The sequence below is a fragment of the Syngnathus leptorhynchus genome, chromosome 20 (assembly GCF_054491065.1).
Source record: "Syngnathus leptorhynchus isolate UIUO chromosome 20, UIUO_Slep, whole genome shotgun sequence".
In the NCBI taxonomy this organism is placed as follows: Eukaryota; Metazoa; Chordata; class Actinopteri; order Syngnathiformes; family Syngnathidae; genus Syngnathus; species Syngnathus leptorhynchus.
Window position 1 is genome coordinate 2,294,653 of NC_141214.1, and position 18,677 is coordinate 2,313,329.

At 44.2% G+C, this 18,677-nt stretch overlaps 4 protein-coding genes across 7 annotated transcripts; 1 reads left to right on the forward strand and 3 right to left on the reverse strand.

Moving 5' to 3' along the window:
* Positions 1-191: 191 nt before the first annotated feature.
* On the forward strand, positions 192-10,471 carry LOC147040783 (E3 ubiquitin-protein ligase RNF19A-like). Its single transcript, XM_085900167.1, has 10 exons — positions 192-377; positions 3,960-4,676; positions 5,809-6,017; positions 6,192-6,336; positions 6,495-6,657; positions 6,735-6,849; positions 6,932-7,090; positions 7,216-7,435; positions 7,636-7,779; positions 8,862-10,471. The coding sequence occupies exons 2-10, from the start codon at positions 4,084-4,086 to the stop codon at positions 9,385-9,387; spliced, it is 2,274 nt and encodes a 757-aa protein (XP_085756293.1). The 5' UTR covers positions 192-377; positions 3,960-4,083; the 3' UTR covers positions 9,388-10,471.
* A 37-nt stretch (positions 10,472-10,508) lies between these two features.
* On the reverse strand, positions 10,509-12,928 carry LOC147040784 (sperm-associated antigen 1A-like). Its single transcript, XM_085900172.1, has 8 exons — positions 12,591-12,928; positions 12,406-12,505; positions 12,187-12,339; positions 11,926-12,083; positions 11,508-11,649; positions 11,269-11,395; positions 11,002-11,144; positions 10,509-10,797 (listed from the first exon to the last, which is right to left on the reverse strand). Exons 1-7 carry the CDS (start codon positions 12,889-12,891, stop codon positions 11,010-11,012), a joined length of 1,116 nt encoding a protein of 371 aa, XP_085756298.1. The 5' UTR covers positions 12,892-12,928; the 3' UTR covers positions 10,509-10,797; positions 11,002-11,009.
* A 614-nt stretch (positions 12,929-13,542) lies between these two features.
* polr2k (RNA polymerase II, I and III subunit K) lies at positions 13,543-14,338 on the reverse strand. Of its 4 annotated transcripts, none has more exons than XM_085900177.1 (4): positions 14,251-14,338; positions 13,991-14,058; positions 13,763-13,855; positions 13,543-13,642 (listed from the first exon to the last, which is right to left on the reverse strand). In XM_085900177.1, exons 2-4 carry the CDS (start codon positions 14,049-14,051, stop codon positions 13,620-13,622), a joined length of 177 nt encoding a protein of 58 aa, XP_085756303.1. In that variant the 5' UTR covers positions 14,052-14,058; positions 14,251-14,338; the 3' UTR covers positions 13,543-13,619. The 4 variants fall into 4 exon arrangements, with proteins under 4 accessions (XP_085756303.1, XP_085756305.1, XP_085756304.1 ...); XM_085900179.1 differs by having other exon boundaries at positions 14,169-14,299; XM_085900178.1 differs by having other exon boundaries at positions 14,157-14,299.
* Positions 14,339-14,777: 439 nt separating this feature from the next.
* On the reverse strand, positions 14,778-18,658 carry LOC147040786 (gasdermin-E-like). Its single transcript, XM_085900170.1, has 10 exons — positions 18,248-18,658; positions 17,400-17,618; positions 17,111-17,291; positions 16,867-17,044; positions 16,672-16,777; positions 16,390-16,527; positions 16,153-16,274; positions 15,980-16,088; positions 15,813-15,883; positions 14,778-15,698 (listed from the first exon to the last, which is right to left on the reverse strand). Exons 2-10 carry the CDS (start codon positions 17,608-17,610, stop codon positions 15,441-15,443), a joined length of 1,374 nt encoding a protein of 457 aa, XP_085756296.1. The 5' UTR covers positions 17,611-17,618; positions 18,248-18,658; the 3' UTR covers positions 14,778-15,440.
* Positions 18,659-18,677: the final 19 nt, after the last annotated feature.

Genomic DNA, 18,677 nt, shown 5'->3' on the forward strand with positions numbered 1-18,677 from the left:
TTACAATTAAACGTTTTCTTTTCCATTTAATAAGGTTCCCACTTAGAATGATTGGATATAATTATGATACATTGATATTGTTTTATTGTTAAATGCACCGTTTTAAAGCTTAATACACCTGATTTACGGTGGTTTATTTTGTATTCCATTACACGGACAATAAGCGTCTTATTTAACAAGGTTCTTTATTGTGAAATTCAACATTTCTACCGGATGTCGGTGCCTTCCACTTTCCCAATTGTGCAGCTAGATGACGGACTCACCCACTACCTTGGTCGTCCACTGCAAAGCCAACTTTTTTCCACCCCTATTAACGATCTACACGCGGCAGTGCATTGTCAGCTCAAAGAAAAATCATTCCACTGACAAACTCGACGGTAAGTTTGCTCAAAGAGACGCGGAACTTCGGGATCTTTTTTTAATCGCCTCCAAAGCCGCAACTTCCTTCATATTCAGAGGCGACGGAGAGCTAGTCGCTTAGCATGTAAACAGTTCTTCCTTTTGAGGTTAAGCACGACAGATTGCGTCAGTTTAAAGTTTCCTTGATTTCTATGTGCACTTGAAATGCTTCAAATCGAAGCACCAAACCGTAGTGCATGTGAAAAAGGAATTAAAAGCAGATCGGTGGAAACTCCTTTTAGAACGATTATTAAAGTTGGGAGCTAAGCTAAGCGAGCGCTATCGGGGTAACAACGGTTACCCGTGCAAAATATCCTCCCCAGAATTATTTTTGTTTATGTTTAGAAAATATCCCCTTCCACGAGCAAACCTTGTTTTGTTAGCGTGCGTCATCCTTTTACCGTCACTGATTATTTGCAATGGGTATTTTATGCGTCAGTATCGTAAAAAAAAATCGTAGTTTCTGTTTTATGCGTGCATATTTTCTAAGAAAATGCGTGTAGACAATCAACCAATCCGCGGAGAGTTAATTAGGAGCAGTCAGTCATCATTTTTATTGTCGTCTATGTTGGTTACCACATAGACAAACTACAGGATTAACTTGTTATTTTTAGTGGTAAAATATTTATGTAATAAGAATTTTAAATCTAAACCAACGTCATTTCGAATAGTTGGTTGTTGCTTCTGTGACTCTATGAGCGTTCCTTTATTTTTCCATCACTGCTTTCATTTTCTGTTGTTTACGTCACATGAATGCGAAGTAGAATAATTATACGGTTAATGTCCAAAACCGACCCGAATCACAAGATGATAAAGATTTGCTGCGCTTTGCAAAAAAATATATTTATATATATTTATATCATACTGTAGTACTGACTAGTACGCCATTGTGTAATTTGCATGCATTTCATACATTTGATGAGCTATGGAAAAACACCTTGATGCTTTATGACATAATTTCCTTGCTACAGCGATTTACAATTTTGCAGGAGTAAAATCTGAATTCAATTAAAAAAAATAAAAAATCTTGAACATCATCTTTTTTTGTACAATACCCACAAACAGGCCCCAAATTGGATTTGTTTCTGCATCAAGCGCTAACTTTTCAGATACTAAGTGAAGACTTTATAAGAATAACAGCCAAAATGAGAATGAAGGCCATCTACAAATGTTTTTATGATGGGCTGTCAGCAATGCTTTCATCATAAAGATAAGGCGTCAATTGCAGGGCACAGTCCTTCCTTATTTACTTTGGGACTTTTCTTTATTGCTCACCATTAATGAGTCCTCTTTGCACACTCGCACAGAGGTGGTGTGAAATTGCTTACCCCTTTTAAGGGGGATATTGCGGGGGTCGACCCTTGGCAAAGACAACTACCGTGATAGTAACTTGAGAGCAGAGTCTCTGTGGTTTTTACAGCCACTCGATGACCTTTTTCCCCCCAGCCAAACATCTTTGTACGGTCACGTTCTTGCTCGGCCTTTTCCCAAAGTAAACCAAGCCACTGGGAATTAAATAAGCTCTGTGGTCATTAGCGTGAGTCCCAAGTAATACTGCATCTGAACATACTGCAAAAAAATTTTCTACTCGCGGTTATCATACCGTCAGAATCTAATCATGGCGCAAGTAAAGAGGGGAAATTGCTAAGTTGACTTTATCAATTTAATGTTTTTAGATTGAACAGCGAAGGGGAGGGAAACGGCCGTGTTTACAGGAAGTGTGAAAAGGGATAACTGGCATTTTTGCGAAATGTCAACAAAAGAATCTCAGTGCCCGCCTGTGGTATGCTTGTCATATTTTGGCTGACAGACGAGCGAGCTCTAAATAGCGACGCAGCCTTCACCCGACCAGGACGGCCTTGGCTAACAATAGCTTTCTTCCCACTGTGTAAAATGACGGGACGCCCGCTTGCTACTTTTCTCGTCCGTGAGAAAGCTAAAACAATTACAGTAATACTACGTGTTATAAAAAGCGACACTGCCGCCAGTAGGCTCGCACATTGTCGCTCTCAGGAAGTCTGCCCTTTGACTGGAATGTCACCGGACGCCAGTGTACGTGATGTCCACTCAGAATCTCCCCATTCCCAGAATGTCATTGTGCAAGGGGCTACTTTGAAGCCGAACGGCGCAAAATGGTAGGAGGATTACGCCATCCCCATTCCCCACTGAGGTTTGGCTGAGAGGAAGAACCGGTTGAACCTTCGACAAAATTCCGGGACGTCGCTAGTAAACGGTGGCATCGCTTCACAAAGTGTTAAATAAGTTAGAAACTCCCGACTGAAGTAGATACGAAATACATCTTTTATATTCATTCCAGGTTCATTTAATTGCCATCCACCTTTCGGAGACCGCGACCTGATTTCACTTCATGACACATTTTATGAGTCAAATGACGTGCACGAACGGCGTAATCACGTTTGAAGGAAAACATAAGGCAAAGCGACACAGCGTGCGTTTAGTGTTAAAGTAAAGTCACAGCTGGTATTTGGGTTACCGCGCCTCTGTTTGCTTTGGTTGCAGAAACCAGGAAGCAGTGAGAATATTCCTATGATAGCAAATGTTGTAATCGATTTTAAATAAAGAAGAATGTTAAACAAAAAACTAGACTGCTCCATTGCTTGATGTTTTGGCGCAAATGATTGTTGCCTATCAAAGTTTTACTACCCCGGCCTTTGTTTAGCTTTTTCCCAGATTCCTGGCCAAAACTTTCCATTATCAGTGACTTTAGGCCGTATTCCATGTTTGAATCGTTTTTAGTGCAGAAATGACGAACTGGTAGCTGACGCAAAGAGCAGGGATTGGTTGGAAGCTGTCGGCGGCACTGCAGTTAACGTCCTGCCCCTAAGGGCCTGTTTTCAGTAACTGGGACATCAGCCCAGTGTGTGTTGTGCATGTTGTGCGTGTGCGCACTGATAATGCACTTTTCTTTTTTTCCCCTCAAACTGTGACGACACTCAGATGGAAAGTCCCTCTCACTTTCTCTGCAGGCTTTTCCAGCTGCGTTTTACCTTATGATTGTCACTGTGCGGCTGAAACATTGTTTTCATTCAATTTGTTTGCTAAACAATGACTGTTTCCATCCAGATTACTTTGCGAAACCTAATTCCTGTTGGTTGATGAATCATGCAAACCAAGAACGTTTTTTTTTTGTGTGCAAGACCATTGAATAAACACAGTATTTCATTTTGTTTTACGATCCTGTTTGGTTGGTCTCATTATTATTATGTCATTGAACTAATTAGCGACACGTTTAAATGTCAGCGTAAACGTACAGTCAAATAAAGTCAAACTGCAAGAGTCGTACGTAGCGCGTCTAATTTATGACAGTCTTTAGCCAAATGCTGTTTTAAAATGAGCTGTCTTCTTATCATCGATATTGAATTATTTGGCAAAAATGGAGGCAAATGATCCATGAATGAATATGAAAGCCAGCACTATGTTAAGCAAACGATGACTGCACAAACGAAAGTGTACTGACTGACCCCCACCCTCTTGCCCCACAAAAAATGTTGAACGTTTGAATATTAAGCCTTGTGATATTTTCTTTCTTCACCTCTCAGGTTTTCCCATCACAAACGCCTTCCCAGCCATCATGGCTTTGTTTACATGAGTCCCAGGCTTCCCTAACATCACGTCTCCCCCGCCCCTCCCATCCATTACCAACACATGTGGTGATCTCTGGTCATGATGAGCATCCTGCACCAGCAACATCATGGGAGCACCGGCTCGGAGCGCGAGCTCAACTCGGCTGCCTCCTCCGTCAGCCTGCCTTCGGTCAGGAAGACCCCCAAGAAACGCCGCCTCTCCCTTCAGGCGCTCTTTGGCCGGCGGCGGCGGTCTGAGCGCGACGCCAAATGCAAGTCCAGGGTGCCGCTGGACCCGCCCGGTCTCGTCAGCGTGGACAGCGTCCCGCCAGAAGCCGACAGGACGTCGGCGCACTCCGTCCAGGGGGTGCCGTCGACGTCCTCGGCGGCGGGCTCCTCGGAGATGCTGGAGTGCCCACTGTGCCTGCTGCGGCACACGCGGGACCGCTTCCCCGAAATCATGACCTGCCACCACCGCTCGTGCGCCGACTGCCTGCGCCAGTACCTGCGCATCGAGATCTCCGAGTCACGCGTCAACATCTGTTGCCCCGAGTGTTCGGAGCGTTTCAACCCCCATGACATCGCCATGATCTTGGCCGACCGCGCGCTCATGGAGAAGTACGAGGAGTTCATGCTGCGCCGGTGGCTGGTGGCCGAGCCTGACTGCCGCTGGTGCCCTGCTCCTGACTGCGGGTAAGATTTTCACTGAACGCACACGATTTTCTGACAAATGGGCACGTGAGAGGTGGCGTAGCAGTATGTCCACACAGCTGTTGCTACGTGGGTTGTGAGTGTCAGGTGTTAAACTTCACACTCTTCCCAGCATACGGTATAAGCAAATGAATGCTTATTTTGTCTGTGAGCAGCCCAGGGTAACCCCCAGCTTCTGTTAGACAATTTAGTATTTTTGTTTCTATCTAGGATTGTTAGCATCACAACATCAAGCCTTTGTAGTTGCCACGGCGATGCTTTTGAAACAAATGCCCCCATAGTCCGTGTCAAGCCAATACATTCTCTCTAATGGGTGAGTACCGAGCGACATGCTGTCTCCAGGAGCCATACAGAGGATATCAAGTTGTATAGAGTCAGTACAAGTTCTTTCCCAATTACTCACAACTAAACATTCGCTCAAATGGCGGATGTTTGTCTTCCAGTGTCTTGTGACTGGTCATGCACGCAAGGGTATTGTCTGTTTGCATCGGGCACAGAGTCCACAGAGGGACCTGCCGGTTTTGGAATTTCGCCCAACACATGATGGACTGCAGGGTGCCATCGCGTCCTACACAGTTCTTATGAGATCACCTTGCTGCTTAGTGTCGTTATCGCAACAAGCCCATACTGTCATTCACTGTATATTGGCGAAATTACTACTGTAGCTACACACGTCTGTTGAAGCTGCTCGCAGACTCCGGTGTTGACACTTCACACTGAGCCTTTACACTTTTTATGTGCTTGCAAACGCTGTGTTACTGTCTCCATGATTACCACATATGGTAGTAATATGTTATATGTACAAGATTCATCACTACAATTTCAGACAAGCATAATTTTACATAAATGTAACAAAAAAAGTCTTATTTTTAGGTAATTTTTCTTATAAGTCATTGTTATGAAAGCATTTTGTAAGTTTACAAGAAAACAGTAGTTTCACCATAATCCAAATTTTAAGTCATTTTTTCGACATGGGTAATATTTTTCAGTGAATGTAACAGAAGTAAACATTACAATTTCTAGATCTTGTACTGCCATCTAGTGTCATACTTATAAAACTGCACCCCTCCCGCTCTTAGCCTTGTCATCAACTTTGTTTTCCCCACTTACCCAGTTACGCTGTCATCGCATTCGGCTGCGCCAGCTGCCCGAAGATCACGTGTGGTCGCGAAGGCTGCGGCACAGAGTTCTGCTACCACTGCAAGCAGCTGTGGCATCCCAACCAGACGTGTGACACGGCGCGCCAGCAGCGGGCGCAGCACTTCCGCTTGCGCAGTTTCCGCTCGTCGTCACTTAGTTACAGCCAGGAGAGTGGCGCTGCAGGTAATGAAATGTAAAAGTCACATTAAAGAAGACATTATGACTACTTGACTATACTATGCATCATTTAGCAATTATGGAAAAGTCGGTTTTTCCCCATTACATGTCCCCCTTCAATTCCACTCAGTAAAACAGCTCATATTTTTTGTGCCGACGACGCTCCCTGACGTCTCCTAGGTGACGACATCAAGCCGTGCCCTCGTTGCGCCGCCTGCATCATCAAGATGAATGACGGCAGCTGCAATCACATGACCTGCGCTGTCTGCGGCTGTGAGTTCTGCTGGCTCTGCATGAAAGAGATCTCTGACCTGCACTATCTCAGGTAAGCTGCTTAAGCTCTCCCCACAGACACATGAAGGAAATGTAGTCACGCGGGCCCTGTCTTGCTACAAGAACTTTTCCATCAATGAAGTTTTAACTATGAATAAACCATCAAGCAATGATCCCAAAAAAAATTTTTTGTGCCCCCCCCCCCCCCAGTCCATCTGGTTGTACCTTCTGGGGCAAGAAGCCCTGGAGCAGAAAGAAGAAAATCCTGTGGCAGCTGGGCACCTTAGTTGGGGCGCCCGTAGGCATCGCCCTCATCGCGGGTATCGCCTTCCCCGCGATGATTATCGGCATCCCGGTTTACGTAGGCAGAAAGGTGAGACCTCAGGTCATGTTCTGTTTTGGGGGGGAAAAAAGAGCAAGTTTGTGAACGCTTGTCGACCATTTAATTAGATCCATAATCGCTACGAGGGCAAAGACATCTCCAAGCACAAGAGGAATTTGGTGATTGCTGGCGGCGTGACGCTGTCCGTCATCGTTTCGCCCGCAGTGGCAGCTGTGACTGTCGGTTAGTGACGAATTGCTTCCACTCGCTTACCACCCCCTAATCAAGGATTAATCTCTCACTTATGTCAATGATGTGCTTCCAGGCATCGGCGTGCCTATCATGTTGGCGTACGTCTACGGCGTGGTGCCGATCTCGCTTTGTCGAAGCGGCGGCTGCGGCGTGTCGGCAGGTAACGGCAAAGGCGTGCGTATCGAGTTTGACGACGAGAACGACAACTTGGGCAGTGGTGCAGCAGCTACAGGTAATTTTTGGCATGTTGTGAACCAGTTCCTTGCGAAGTATTAAAAATGAATATATGAACAAAAAAAGAATCCACTGTACGTTAGTATTGCAAAAGTAAAACCGCACATTTTTTTGCGCGTCCAGACACGACGTCAGTGGCCGAGACGAGGCTGAACAACGCCAGCCTGGGCGACGGCGCGAGCGTGGGCGGCCTGACGGGCCTGAGCCTCAGCGTGAGCGGCAGCCACATGGAGCGCTGCGGCGTTGGTTCGGCCCAGCGTGACAATATGAGCGACAACGCCAGCACCACGGCCCTCGCCGGCACCAGCATCACTGGCAGCCTGTCAGGCAGCTGCTACAACAGGTAGGGGGAGAAATTAAAGCGACAGCCGCATGTCAAATATTCAGAACAAATCCAACGATATTGAGTGAGGATGAACATAAAATGCCCGAGACGTATTACACGCGAACTTCATATTGTTTGGTTCAAGTTTAAACCTTTCTGACATCTGACATATATTTTAAAATGTGAATGAAGTACTATACATTATTTGTGGTTCCCAGGATGGAGGTGCAGGCAGATGTCCAGAAGGAGCGCTGCAGTCTGAGTGGAGAGTCGGCTACCGTCAGTCTTGGCACCATGAGCGACAACGCCAGCACCAAGGCGATGGCGGGCTCCATCCTTAGTGCCTACATGCCTCTGGAAAGGTCAGCGGGGCAAATTGTCCTTATACGTCATACTCTATCACAGTAACCCCCATCTCCCTTCTTTAATGTTCATTTAAAAGGCATAGTACAATTCGTCTTCATTTTACAATTGGAAACAAAATGAGAGCATTTTCCAAAGGTTACCTTGATAATAACCAATATAACTTCATAAGTTCTTACAGAACTAGTACTGCTAAAAACGGAGTCCGCGTTTTCTTTGGTGTCGGTGGGCCACTTGAGACACTTATAGTCCCGCCGGACATTAAAATGAAGAAGAAATTGAGAAAAACGTCGTGGGTTTTCCCTCCATTTCCTGAGCACATTGAGTTTGACAAATAGCGAACAGACACCCCCCCCTCCCCCAAAAAAAGCGTCAAATGTTGTTGGTTTCAAGCAATTTATTACACCACGGCTGAAATAACCTTTGTAACTAAGCGCACAAAGAAAATTAACATAGTTCACACTCAACTAGTTTTATATTAATTCACCAACATAGCTAGCAATGCTAATACACGATAGAAAACGCCATTGACCCTGTAGCAATTTAGCGCGCTACCGACTGCACTTAAACCACTCAAAATTCATACAAAAACGATACAGGAAGGTACACAGACGAGCTTTTCAACAATACTCACAGGTATATGTGCTTTTCGTACGCTGGAAAAGAAGTTTTATTGTCGAAACTTTGCGCGGCTTTCTTCGCGGCTCTCTTCTTCGGCTTCTTGACGCACTACAAGTTGTATCTCAACGCAAGGGCCCCACACTGCCCCTTAGTGGCCAAGTTGTATACAGCATGTATACAGCTCTCAATAACTTGAAATGGCAGAACTCTCATTCCCTGGAATTTCCAATTGCTTAAAGAGGCACTTAAAATTGAGTGGCTCATAGAGCTTCTACATTTTACATAATTTTAGCATGGACACATTGATGAATTCCATGTTACATGAACAGTTCCTCAGCATAACCGAACCACATTCACTTCTGGGTCATCAAGCATACTTACTACCTAAGGCACACCGCTGTGAATTGGTGATGCCTTGATATGTGGCTGAAAGTATTTTGTGTGGATGCGTGCTATGCAGAGACAACAGCCTGGAGGTGCAAGCAGACGTGGAGTCCAAAGAGGAGAAGGTGCGACACTGCAGCGTCAGCAGCAGCCTGGATGGCGGTAGCAGCCACCTAAAAGAGGCGTCCTCCTTGGCAGGGGACAAGAAGAGCAAAGGGAAGCTGTGGAAACGCGGCGGAGGCAAAGCGGAGTCCAAAGTCAACCACATACACGGAGACGTCGAACGCCGCAGCACCATCTCGTCCGAATTGGACTCGCCGTCGCTGAGCGGGAGTCTGCCGTCAGTGGCCGACTCGCACTGCAGCCGCCTGTCGGCGGAGCTCAGCGAGACGGAAGCGCCCAGGGAGGGCGAGCCGAGCGACGCGCCGGTCGTCATGTCGCTGCCTGAGGTGGAGCACGATCGCCTGGAGCAGCTGCCGCCTCGGAGGAGCCACTCCACCGCCTGCAGCCAGCGCCACACGTCTTCGCCCAGCGAGGTTCTGTATATCACCGAAGACGTTGCCTCTGCCGACACTCGTGACCGCACCTCAACAGACATCTAGAGGAAAAAAAAAAAAAACCTCGCTCCTCACGAACCGTCTGTCTTAAGTGTCGTTATGGAAATCAGGAAGTGGAATGTCACAGGGTTGGTAGTGAAGGGTGGAAGGAGTCAAAATGGTTTAACCGAAGGTCAACTTGAATGTACATGTGCTTGCTCTTTAAAAGCAAAGGTGGAGATCTAAAGAGAAAAAAAAATACCACACACAAAATATCCACCACTGTGCCACCCATTCTTACAGAGAGGGACCATTTAGTAGCACAGTTATGAGTCAATACATTTTTCTTATTAACATTTATTATTGTATGAGCAAAAGTGCTTTATTATTGCATATTTTCCATTTTTGGGGAAAGTCTTTTTCAAACATCTCAGCCCTGTGTCGGGTCTGAACCTTTTTTTTCTTTTCTTTAAGTTTACATAAATTTGACACAATTATGTTATCGACAAACTATGCAAAAAAATAAAAAAACGTCACTAAAAAGCGTTTAATTGCTTCTCATTTCGCCAAAGTTGTAGTTAAGCTGTGTAGCAGTTGTACAACAAATGCTTCATTTGGTCATTTTTAAGTATTTTAAGTGGTATTCTCCCTTGAATGATTCACATTTTATATTGTCACCGTTTTAACCCCTTTCGCTCACAATCGAATGCAAATACGCTGTTTGTTTGCCCCTCGGTGCCTTTTGGGGAAATCTATTTTTTTCCCCTCTTCATTGTCATCAAAATACCATAAAGGAGCCATATCATGCTAAATCAATTTGTCTGGAGCTGTTAAAATGCTGATTCCTCAACAAATACATGCCCAAAGTGGTGTTTTCCAATTAGATTGCCCTTGTGCCAAAGGTCAAGTCAAGTCAAGTTTATTTGTATAGCCCTAAATCACAAGCAGTCTCAAAGGGCTGTGATTTAGGGCTAGTTTCAAATAGCATGATACAGCTCCTTTAAGTCTCCGAATGCTAACAACAAACAAGGAGTGATGTTTATTTACAGGTTCTTTTTTTCATTCTGGAGAAAACATATGTTTACTCATTTTTGGCTTTGTAATGTGCATCCAAATGCATATCTTTAAAGAATAAAATTTCTCAAATCAAGTCTGTTTTTTTTATTTAATTTTGTACAGTTGTGCTATTTACCCAAAGTTCATGCAACATGTGCAATTGACGTCATACTATAGATAATAGAATAAAACTGCATCAAAAACACTTCTGAATTTCCACTGTACATGAGTTCCTCAAAACTAAACTGCAGTCAAACTTGGCATATTGCATCCTAACTGATAGAAAACAGTTAAGCTAAGGCACACTCATAACACTTTAGTTTTCACTCCACCTTGTGTTGACATCGCTCTGCACCTTTTTGTGGTTTGCAGTCACATAGCTGTTGAGGTTTTCACACTTGACAATCCTCATCAGCGAATCTGATAAAGAAAGAAAAAAAAAAAGATCATATGACATTTGATAGAATTTCCTGTTTTCACAAAAAATAAAAATGAACATGACAGACAATAGGAAATGAGTAAATACAAAGTAGTGTTTTGTCGCCCTCTTGTGGTTTTAATAGGCATTTAGGTTCGCTGGTAGTGTCAAAATGAAGCTTGGCAGAGGTAACGTTTGCATCGTACCCCTCTCTCTACGTGGGCACCATGTCGTCCACGAGGCTCTGTCTGAGCAGGGCGGTGACCTCTAGTAGTTCCTGCTCGGCCTCCGTGACGTTGGGGTCCAGCTGGAGGACCTCCTGCAAGTCAGCGCTGGCAGATAGGTAGTCCTGGGTTGTGCGCGGGGGACAAGCGGTGATGAGCCTCGTGAAGGTGCTTTGTCTGTGGTGAATAATTTTAACCACTGAAAGACATAAGTTGATGTCACACGGGTTGACTTTGCACAGCAATCACCTGCAGACCCTTGTGGGCTAGCGCTCGTCTGTAGAAGGCTTTCTTGTTGGTGGGCTCCAGACGGAGAGCAGAGTCACAGTCTTGCTTGGCCTCTTGGAAGCGGCTCAGCTTCAGTAGGCAGATGGCTCTGTGGGAGACAGACAGTACGTGTGAGGAACGAATGGGCATCGGCCTTGAAAAAATTCATCTCTTATGATTTAATACTTGTTATAATTGTGTCATTTATTTTCAAGTTGTACCTGTTAGTGTAGAGGGCACATTCGTCCGCTTTTAAGGCGAGGCATTGGCTGTACTTGTGCAGACCGTCCTGAAAGTGACCTTTCCTCACCAGCTCGTTGCCTTCATGTTTCAATGCGCTCAAGCGTGATTCTTTTCGCCTGGCTGAGAAAAAAAAAAATCAAAAAAAAAAGAAATATGTCCAGTGCAGACTATGATCATGACACACAAATCAGACTTTACGTAGGTGAATGGATAATAAGCACAAAAGAGCTGAGTCATGTGACAGATGCACCGCGGGAGGAAACCTGACCTGAATTGTTCCATGACAACAACACTATGTGACTCCTTCTCATCTAAATTATTAATGCCGCACATTTTACACACTGTCTGAATGTCTTAACCCACACACGGAAAATGAGAAAGCGCGACGGCACGTACTTTCCTCCTGCAAGGCCCAGGCCGCCCTGGCTTGAGCCTGCTGGACGCTGGCGGGTTTTTTGCGATGTTCCCGCTGCACCGCCAGCGGCACGGCAGGAATCTGCGGAAGTTTCTCTCGCCACTCAGGCCCGTCCTGCTCGATCAGCATCTTGGTGATCCTGAACAAACGCAACCAATTGTGTCATTTAATCAAACGTATCTCGAATATTTGACTCAAGCGAACTTATTATCCTTTTAAAGCCTCCCACTGGTGCTGCTGACCTGTGAACACTGTCATGAGCCGCCTGCACGCCGGTGTCCATCTGCAGGACGGTTTTGTAGTCCACGTAGGCCTTGCGGTAGCGCTCCAGTGACTCGTAGGCCATGGCTCTGCGCAGCAGCGCCTTCAGGTAGAACGGCTGCAGCTGCAGGGCCCTGAGAGGATCACACACATCGTTGAGGGTCACTGGTCATCGCTCACGCACACACACACAAACATACTTGGTGCAGTCCTCTATGCAGTCGGCGCTGTTGCCGTGCTTTAGGTAGCAGGCGGCTCGGTTGGAGTAGAGAATGCACAAGTCTTCAGGATTGCTGATGCCTGAGGGTAAAACAAGACAATCTTCATGATAAAGAAGCTGACTTCAGTAAAACCAAAGACATTTTTGGCGCCTCTGTCACCTGACCTGCTTGAGCACATCCGTCAATGGCCTGGCTGTACTTGTCCAGGGCATCCCCAAACTGTCCATGTTTGAAGAGATAGTTGCCCTCATTCTTGATGCGGGCTAAATTGGGGGGGAGGCCCCCAGCTGGGGCGTCCAGATAACTTTCGTCCATCACAAGGAGCTGGGGGGCTGGGATCCTCTCGGTGCTTCCATTGCTCGCCGCGTCGGTTTGGCTCCTGTTCTCGGTGGGCCCGCCTTTTGTCTGGTCCGGTCCGGATACTCCTCCCATGCTGCCGGGGGGCTTCTCCTGTACATTCCCCATGGCTGCACGGCCTCTGCAGTGCGTTCTTCCTCTTCCTTTTCCCGAGCTTTCAAAGCCGCAGCAGCTTCATCTGGATGGGAGGTTTCCTTTAGGAAACACCCCCTGCATGACGTATCATCATTGAGGGAGGGGGAGGGGTGATGGCTGTGCAATGCAGCATGCAGGGTACGCCTCTCCGTGGGTTCCTCCTTGATGAAACAAAACATTTTTTTTTTTTTTTACTACTGTATAATGAAAACACTATTATTAAATCATAAAAAATGTATAAAAGTGTCCCCTTTTGGTGGTTATGAAAAAGCTATTTTGGGTGAAAAACACGGTGGCAAAACATCAAAATAAGAAATACAAGTATTTTTTGGTACATACTGTACATTATCAAAAGTATTTAGTGTGTGTACCTAATGCTGTGGTCAGTGTGCCCCATGACACCATTTTTGTTCCTATTGAATATTCAAATTTAATTTCAAAACACATGCAAATAGTTAAATACATTTGAATAAAAAGTATTTTGAACCTAAATTCCAACTGAATTGGACAATATATATGTATACCGTCTCATGTGGATTCATTCTTTACATCTTAACTGTTCATGAATATTGCAGGATTAATGGGAAATATATGTCCACATTACAAAAGAGAACACAGATGAAATGTGGGTCACTCATTGAGTTGCCACGTTTATTCACATAAGACAAAAGGACAAAAAAAATAATAATAAAGGATCCGCTTCACCGGGCATCAAAAACAACCACTATGAACCAAAAGTCAAGGAAAGCCACTGTTCTCATGCATACATTTACATAATTTTTTTTGGATAGATTACATACATATATCCACACTTGTATTTTTTAAGGAAGCATTGGAAGGATACATCTAGTTGTCCTCTTTTTGTACATGATCCTGTAGCCGCAATCTCTGCAACGGATTGGATCACGGGCCTTGATTTCATTTTCCGTGTGGCACTCTGTACACAAAAAAAAAAAAAGAATAACTACAATGCAAATTCTGTTTCCAAAACTAGGCACGGGAATGCTTAAAAGATGCTGGACTAAAATGTAATGCGCCATATATTGAATTATGCGTCACATAGCAATGTTACCTCCACAAATATAAAACATAGGCTGCTGCCTAGGTGGTTGCACATCCTGCTGGGTCTCCATTTTGTGTCTTAGAAATATAAAAACATATGTATGTTAGTGTAGTTAGCACAACAACATGCTACCACACAACGAAACAACAGAAGGGCGTTTTCGGCGTGGATTCACCCTTAGGATCACCTAATCAAGTGTGATTGAAGTACACGTAAAAGTATAGTAGAAGGAATATCAACTTAAATCATCACATTCTCACGGGGTTTACCAGAGCTATTAGCTTACGAGCTCCTTCTCTTCGATCGCGCGGCTTCTTGTGCGCATGTGTGAGCAATGCTTACGCGTCACAAACTAAGGTGGGTTGTGATTGGTCAGAAAGAAAGCACGGTGTAGATAACGGAAGTTTGCGTTCGCTCGATTTTTTTTTTCTTTAAAAAATGTAATACGGCAAAACATTTGACTTGTAGAGAAATACTACACTATTTGTAATTATGAATAAAATATACGTGTATATTTAGGAACAAGCAACGTCCTGATTGGTCAGAAGTAAAGCGTCTGTATGACGTATAGAATGGATCAGCACTGACATCAAAACACACATCCACAAGGGGGCACTGTTTCTGCAGTAAAGTATTGGAGCATACAGTTGGACCTTTGAAAAATACTATACACAGACAATAGCAGTACACAATGAAACTGTATAGTACAAAGTCTGTGAACGGCAACGTTTTAAAAATGTGTGGTAGGATAATCATGGTGACTTAATGAAATACACACTAATTAAATGTGAGAACCTTTTATTATTTCTGATCACTTACAGTGAACAATATCCTTCAAAACTATAACTTGTCAGACAAGAAATGTAAGTGCATAATAATGACATAATGATATGGAGTCGTACTTAATGAATAAAACATAAATAGTGCACAACTCAAAAATATATCTGTGGTAAAATTTCATGCACTTACATACATTTATTATTGCTGATAAATATTTGTGACATCTTCTTCATAGATATGGACAATAGCAGCGTCGATAAAAGTAGCACATCATCATGGCAATAAATTGCAAACGGTTTGAGCATAGTTCTGTATGAACATAGTGCACTCTATAAGTGCACATATTAAATGGTCTGTTTTAAAACAGAAATGAGAAAGAAATGTCAGCATACTATTCAGGTTTTTTTTTTTTCTTCATCTTTCTCGTCAGATGAATTAAAAGGCACAATGCACCATGCATCTGAGTGTTCACCATTTGCCATCATAAAAGTACAATAAAATTGCATCTGAGTGTTCACCATTTGCCATCATAGAAGTACAATAAAATTGATAAATATTTTCAGCAAAATCTGATGTAAAACATGCATGCACCTTAGATCAGTACCGGTTGGAAACACTGATATAGTTTGTAAATATAAGAGTACTCAGTTGTAGTACATTATTAAAATTGAAAAAGAACCTAAATAATACAGGAAGGGGAATCCTGCTTTTGTCCACTGCAAAGCAGGGACAGTCCATATGTGCTGAGGCGAAGGACCAAAAGTTGGACTTCATCTTTTTTTTCCATTTCCAACCCGAGTTGGTTGTTTTCAACATACAAGGTCACGCCAATGGAGCTGAGAAGTTTCTCCGCTTGCTGGTAAGCTTGTTGCTCAACCAGCGGAGTAGGAAGAAATTCAAAGGAGAGACGACGGCTGCTTTCCTCCATCAGATTCAACTTGAAGGAAGGGAAATGAATGATGAGTTGCAGCAGCCAATCGGGTTCAAATTTTGATACGTCACTTTTGGTCGGCAAAAACAGGGATGATGAAGAGTTTTTGAAAGTACTAACCAGAGTGCTGAAGGCCTCTATGAACTCGGGTTGACTGTCACGCATGAGGCTTAAAGTTTCATCAGGCAGCTCTAAAAATAAGACAAACAAAAAAACAAAACGATCACAAGATAAGACAGAAAAAGCTTTGCAGGAATATGGCCTTGAGGATATAAATGTCCTCTCACCTTCCAAAGCACTGACCAACAGAAGAACAGCATTCAAGGAGGCTAAAGAGTCAGGTTCATTCTCCTGCTGTGCCGTGTCAGGTGTTTTGCCCAAGCACAATTCCTCCAGCTGAAAAAGACAAGATTTGACCTCAAAACGTAAATCGCTGGTCACCTTGTGAAGGTTCACTCACGTAGGACTGCAGATGCGAGAGAGTCATTCTGTTGGTCAGGATGGCTTGCAGGTCTTGGAACAAGGCCCGTTGATTTGATTGGGAGAGCGCGGCTAGTGCAGAGAGATCTTCCACAGAAGATCCTATTATAGAATGAGAGGGCTCAAAAATGTCACTTCCCTTTCAAAACAATGAAGAGTGAATGGCGTCAGATCATTGTGGAAAGTAAACCGCAGTCAAACGTATGATCAAACAAACCATTTTGTTGTGGTTGCTCTTCTGGAATATTCTCATCTGCACACATCCCATCCACCACGCTCAGGTTGTCTTCAGAGGACCACGACCTGTCCATAACGGTTTCAAAGCCCCCGATTTTCCCGGGCTGAAGGCAGAGCTCTGAAATGACACGCTCATTTATCGCAAAATCTGCCATTTCGCAGAAGAAAATATCAATGTCATATTCCAAGTGTTTCTGGGAACTACTTTAACGTTCCAAGAATGAAAAAGTAGTTTTCACGCTGGTCTCACAAACACACTCACTGAAGTGGCCTTCTTTTGTTATCTCCAGTTCCAGGACAGCGTATGCAATGACCACATCAGATGGGATCTCCAAAGAAACATCGCAGTGATTGCTCTCGATACAGGCCTGGAATGACAAACACACACGTTTGCTATTTTCATTCATATTATGAATGAGTGAATTCTCAGAGCAGGTAAAAAAAAAAAAAACCTCACCTTAATATTAGCCTCCAATTCGCTCAACACTTTCAGCATGGCATGCAAAGTACATCGCTCCTTTTGGGTCTGTGTGACGGTGCAGGCGGCAGTGGTCAGGATCCTCTCTTTGACGACGGCCAGAACGTCGGATCGCTTCTCCAACTGCTGCACCAACTCATGCTCCATGTTCACCAACCTGATGCAATGGGTGGACACTGTAGGCGCCGTTCTCTATCGAACCACGTGATGAATTATTTAGCACCTCTTGTTGGAGTCCTGTAACAACTTCTTCACATCCACTTCCTCTTTATCCAGCTTGCCAAAATCCGACTGGAGTTTACTTGAGCCCTGAGCCTCGGCAGAAATGATCTCGACGTCCACCTTACCGGTGAGTTTGTTTCCATATATGCCCACGTAGGTCAGAAAATCTCTCTTGGACACATCTGGAACAGCCATCAACATTCGGTGCTCGCTAATCTTAAAAATTACTTTTACGGGGGACTTGAATGACTGCACTTTTAATGATCAAGAAATAAACACCTACTACATACCAGGTATAAGCACCTCATCGCCCAGCAACAAATCACTGAGCTTGAAATCTGTCGTTTGGTATTTGGGCTTCTGCCAGAACCAAATCCGCTCGCGTTTAACCACCAGAGCCATGGGAAGGAGCTTGGAAGAGTCATTCATGCGTGACACGGGGATGAGGCTTCCTTGCGGGTCAACCTGACGGACAAATTTGGTAGTGGCCTTGGAAAACATGGCTTGAACTGTGGGAAGAATGAGAACGCAAAAGAGCTGAAGGCCATTTTCATAGTTCCCGAATAGTGTATAACAGAATTTACGTAGACTAACTAAGTGTCTTCCCGCAAGCAGCGTTGCCTGTAATGAATAAAGTCTGATAAAACACACATGCACAACATCTGCAGTCTCATTTATTTCAAATATGCGAAACAGTCATCTAAAATCAATTAGAGCGTCATGTGTTTGGATTGTTGGGGGGGGGAAAAGAAATTTGTCCGAGAGTGAAATCAACAACTGAAAACATTCTCACTTTTCCAACAATATGGCCCTGCTTTTTTTTTGTCCATACAGTGAATGGCGAGAATAGATTTGTTTTTGTTTTTTCGGTACAGTTCTTCAAATGTCAACTGCGTTGAGATTGATTATATTGGAAACATAAGAGTTGAAAATGCCATTTAAAAAAAAAAGTGCGTTTCCCGCCGCGCACACGCGTGTACTGGTCCCGGCAGCGCTTCTAAATGCGGTCCAAAACTAGTCTCATGACTCGGATTCTCGAATTAAATTACATAACAGCCCCTGATCAAAAGCGATGAGCACAATCGTCCCATTTTCTTCACCCAAAGCAACATTTAAAGAGTAGTTAACGATTACTTACACTACAAGTCTTGCAAGAAGCTTGTGACGTCGCTGTCAAAGCTCCGCGGCTGATGTTATTCTCAAGGTTAATGTCACCGAAGCAAACGAGTTCTTGACAACCGGGGCTTATTGGAACTAGTTCTCTCGCGCTGGGAGTTATTTGAAAATGGTGGAAGTGGCCGGACGATGGAGTGAGAAGGCTACAAATGATACTTTACAATCCTTTACGCCCACGATACGCCTACTTTGCGTCTCCGCCCACTAGAGTCAGAGAACCGGACTTAACCCAAAGCAGTGTTTCTAAAATGATTTTTCTGAAATTGTACAGTCATTTTTGCGGTTCAGATGGCACCGCAATTTATAGGGGGGTATTTTTTAGGTCACAAGCCCACCAATCAAGTAACCTGCCTAAGAGCCACATAAGGTGTATAGTGCAATGCAATGTGGTG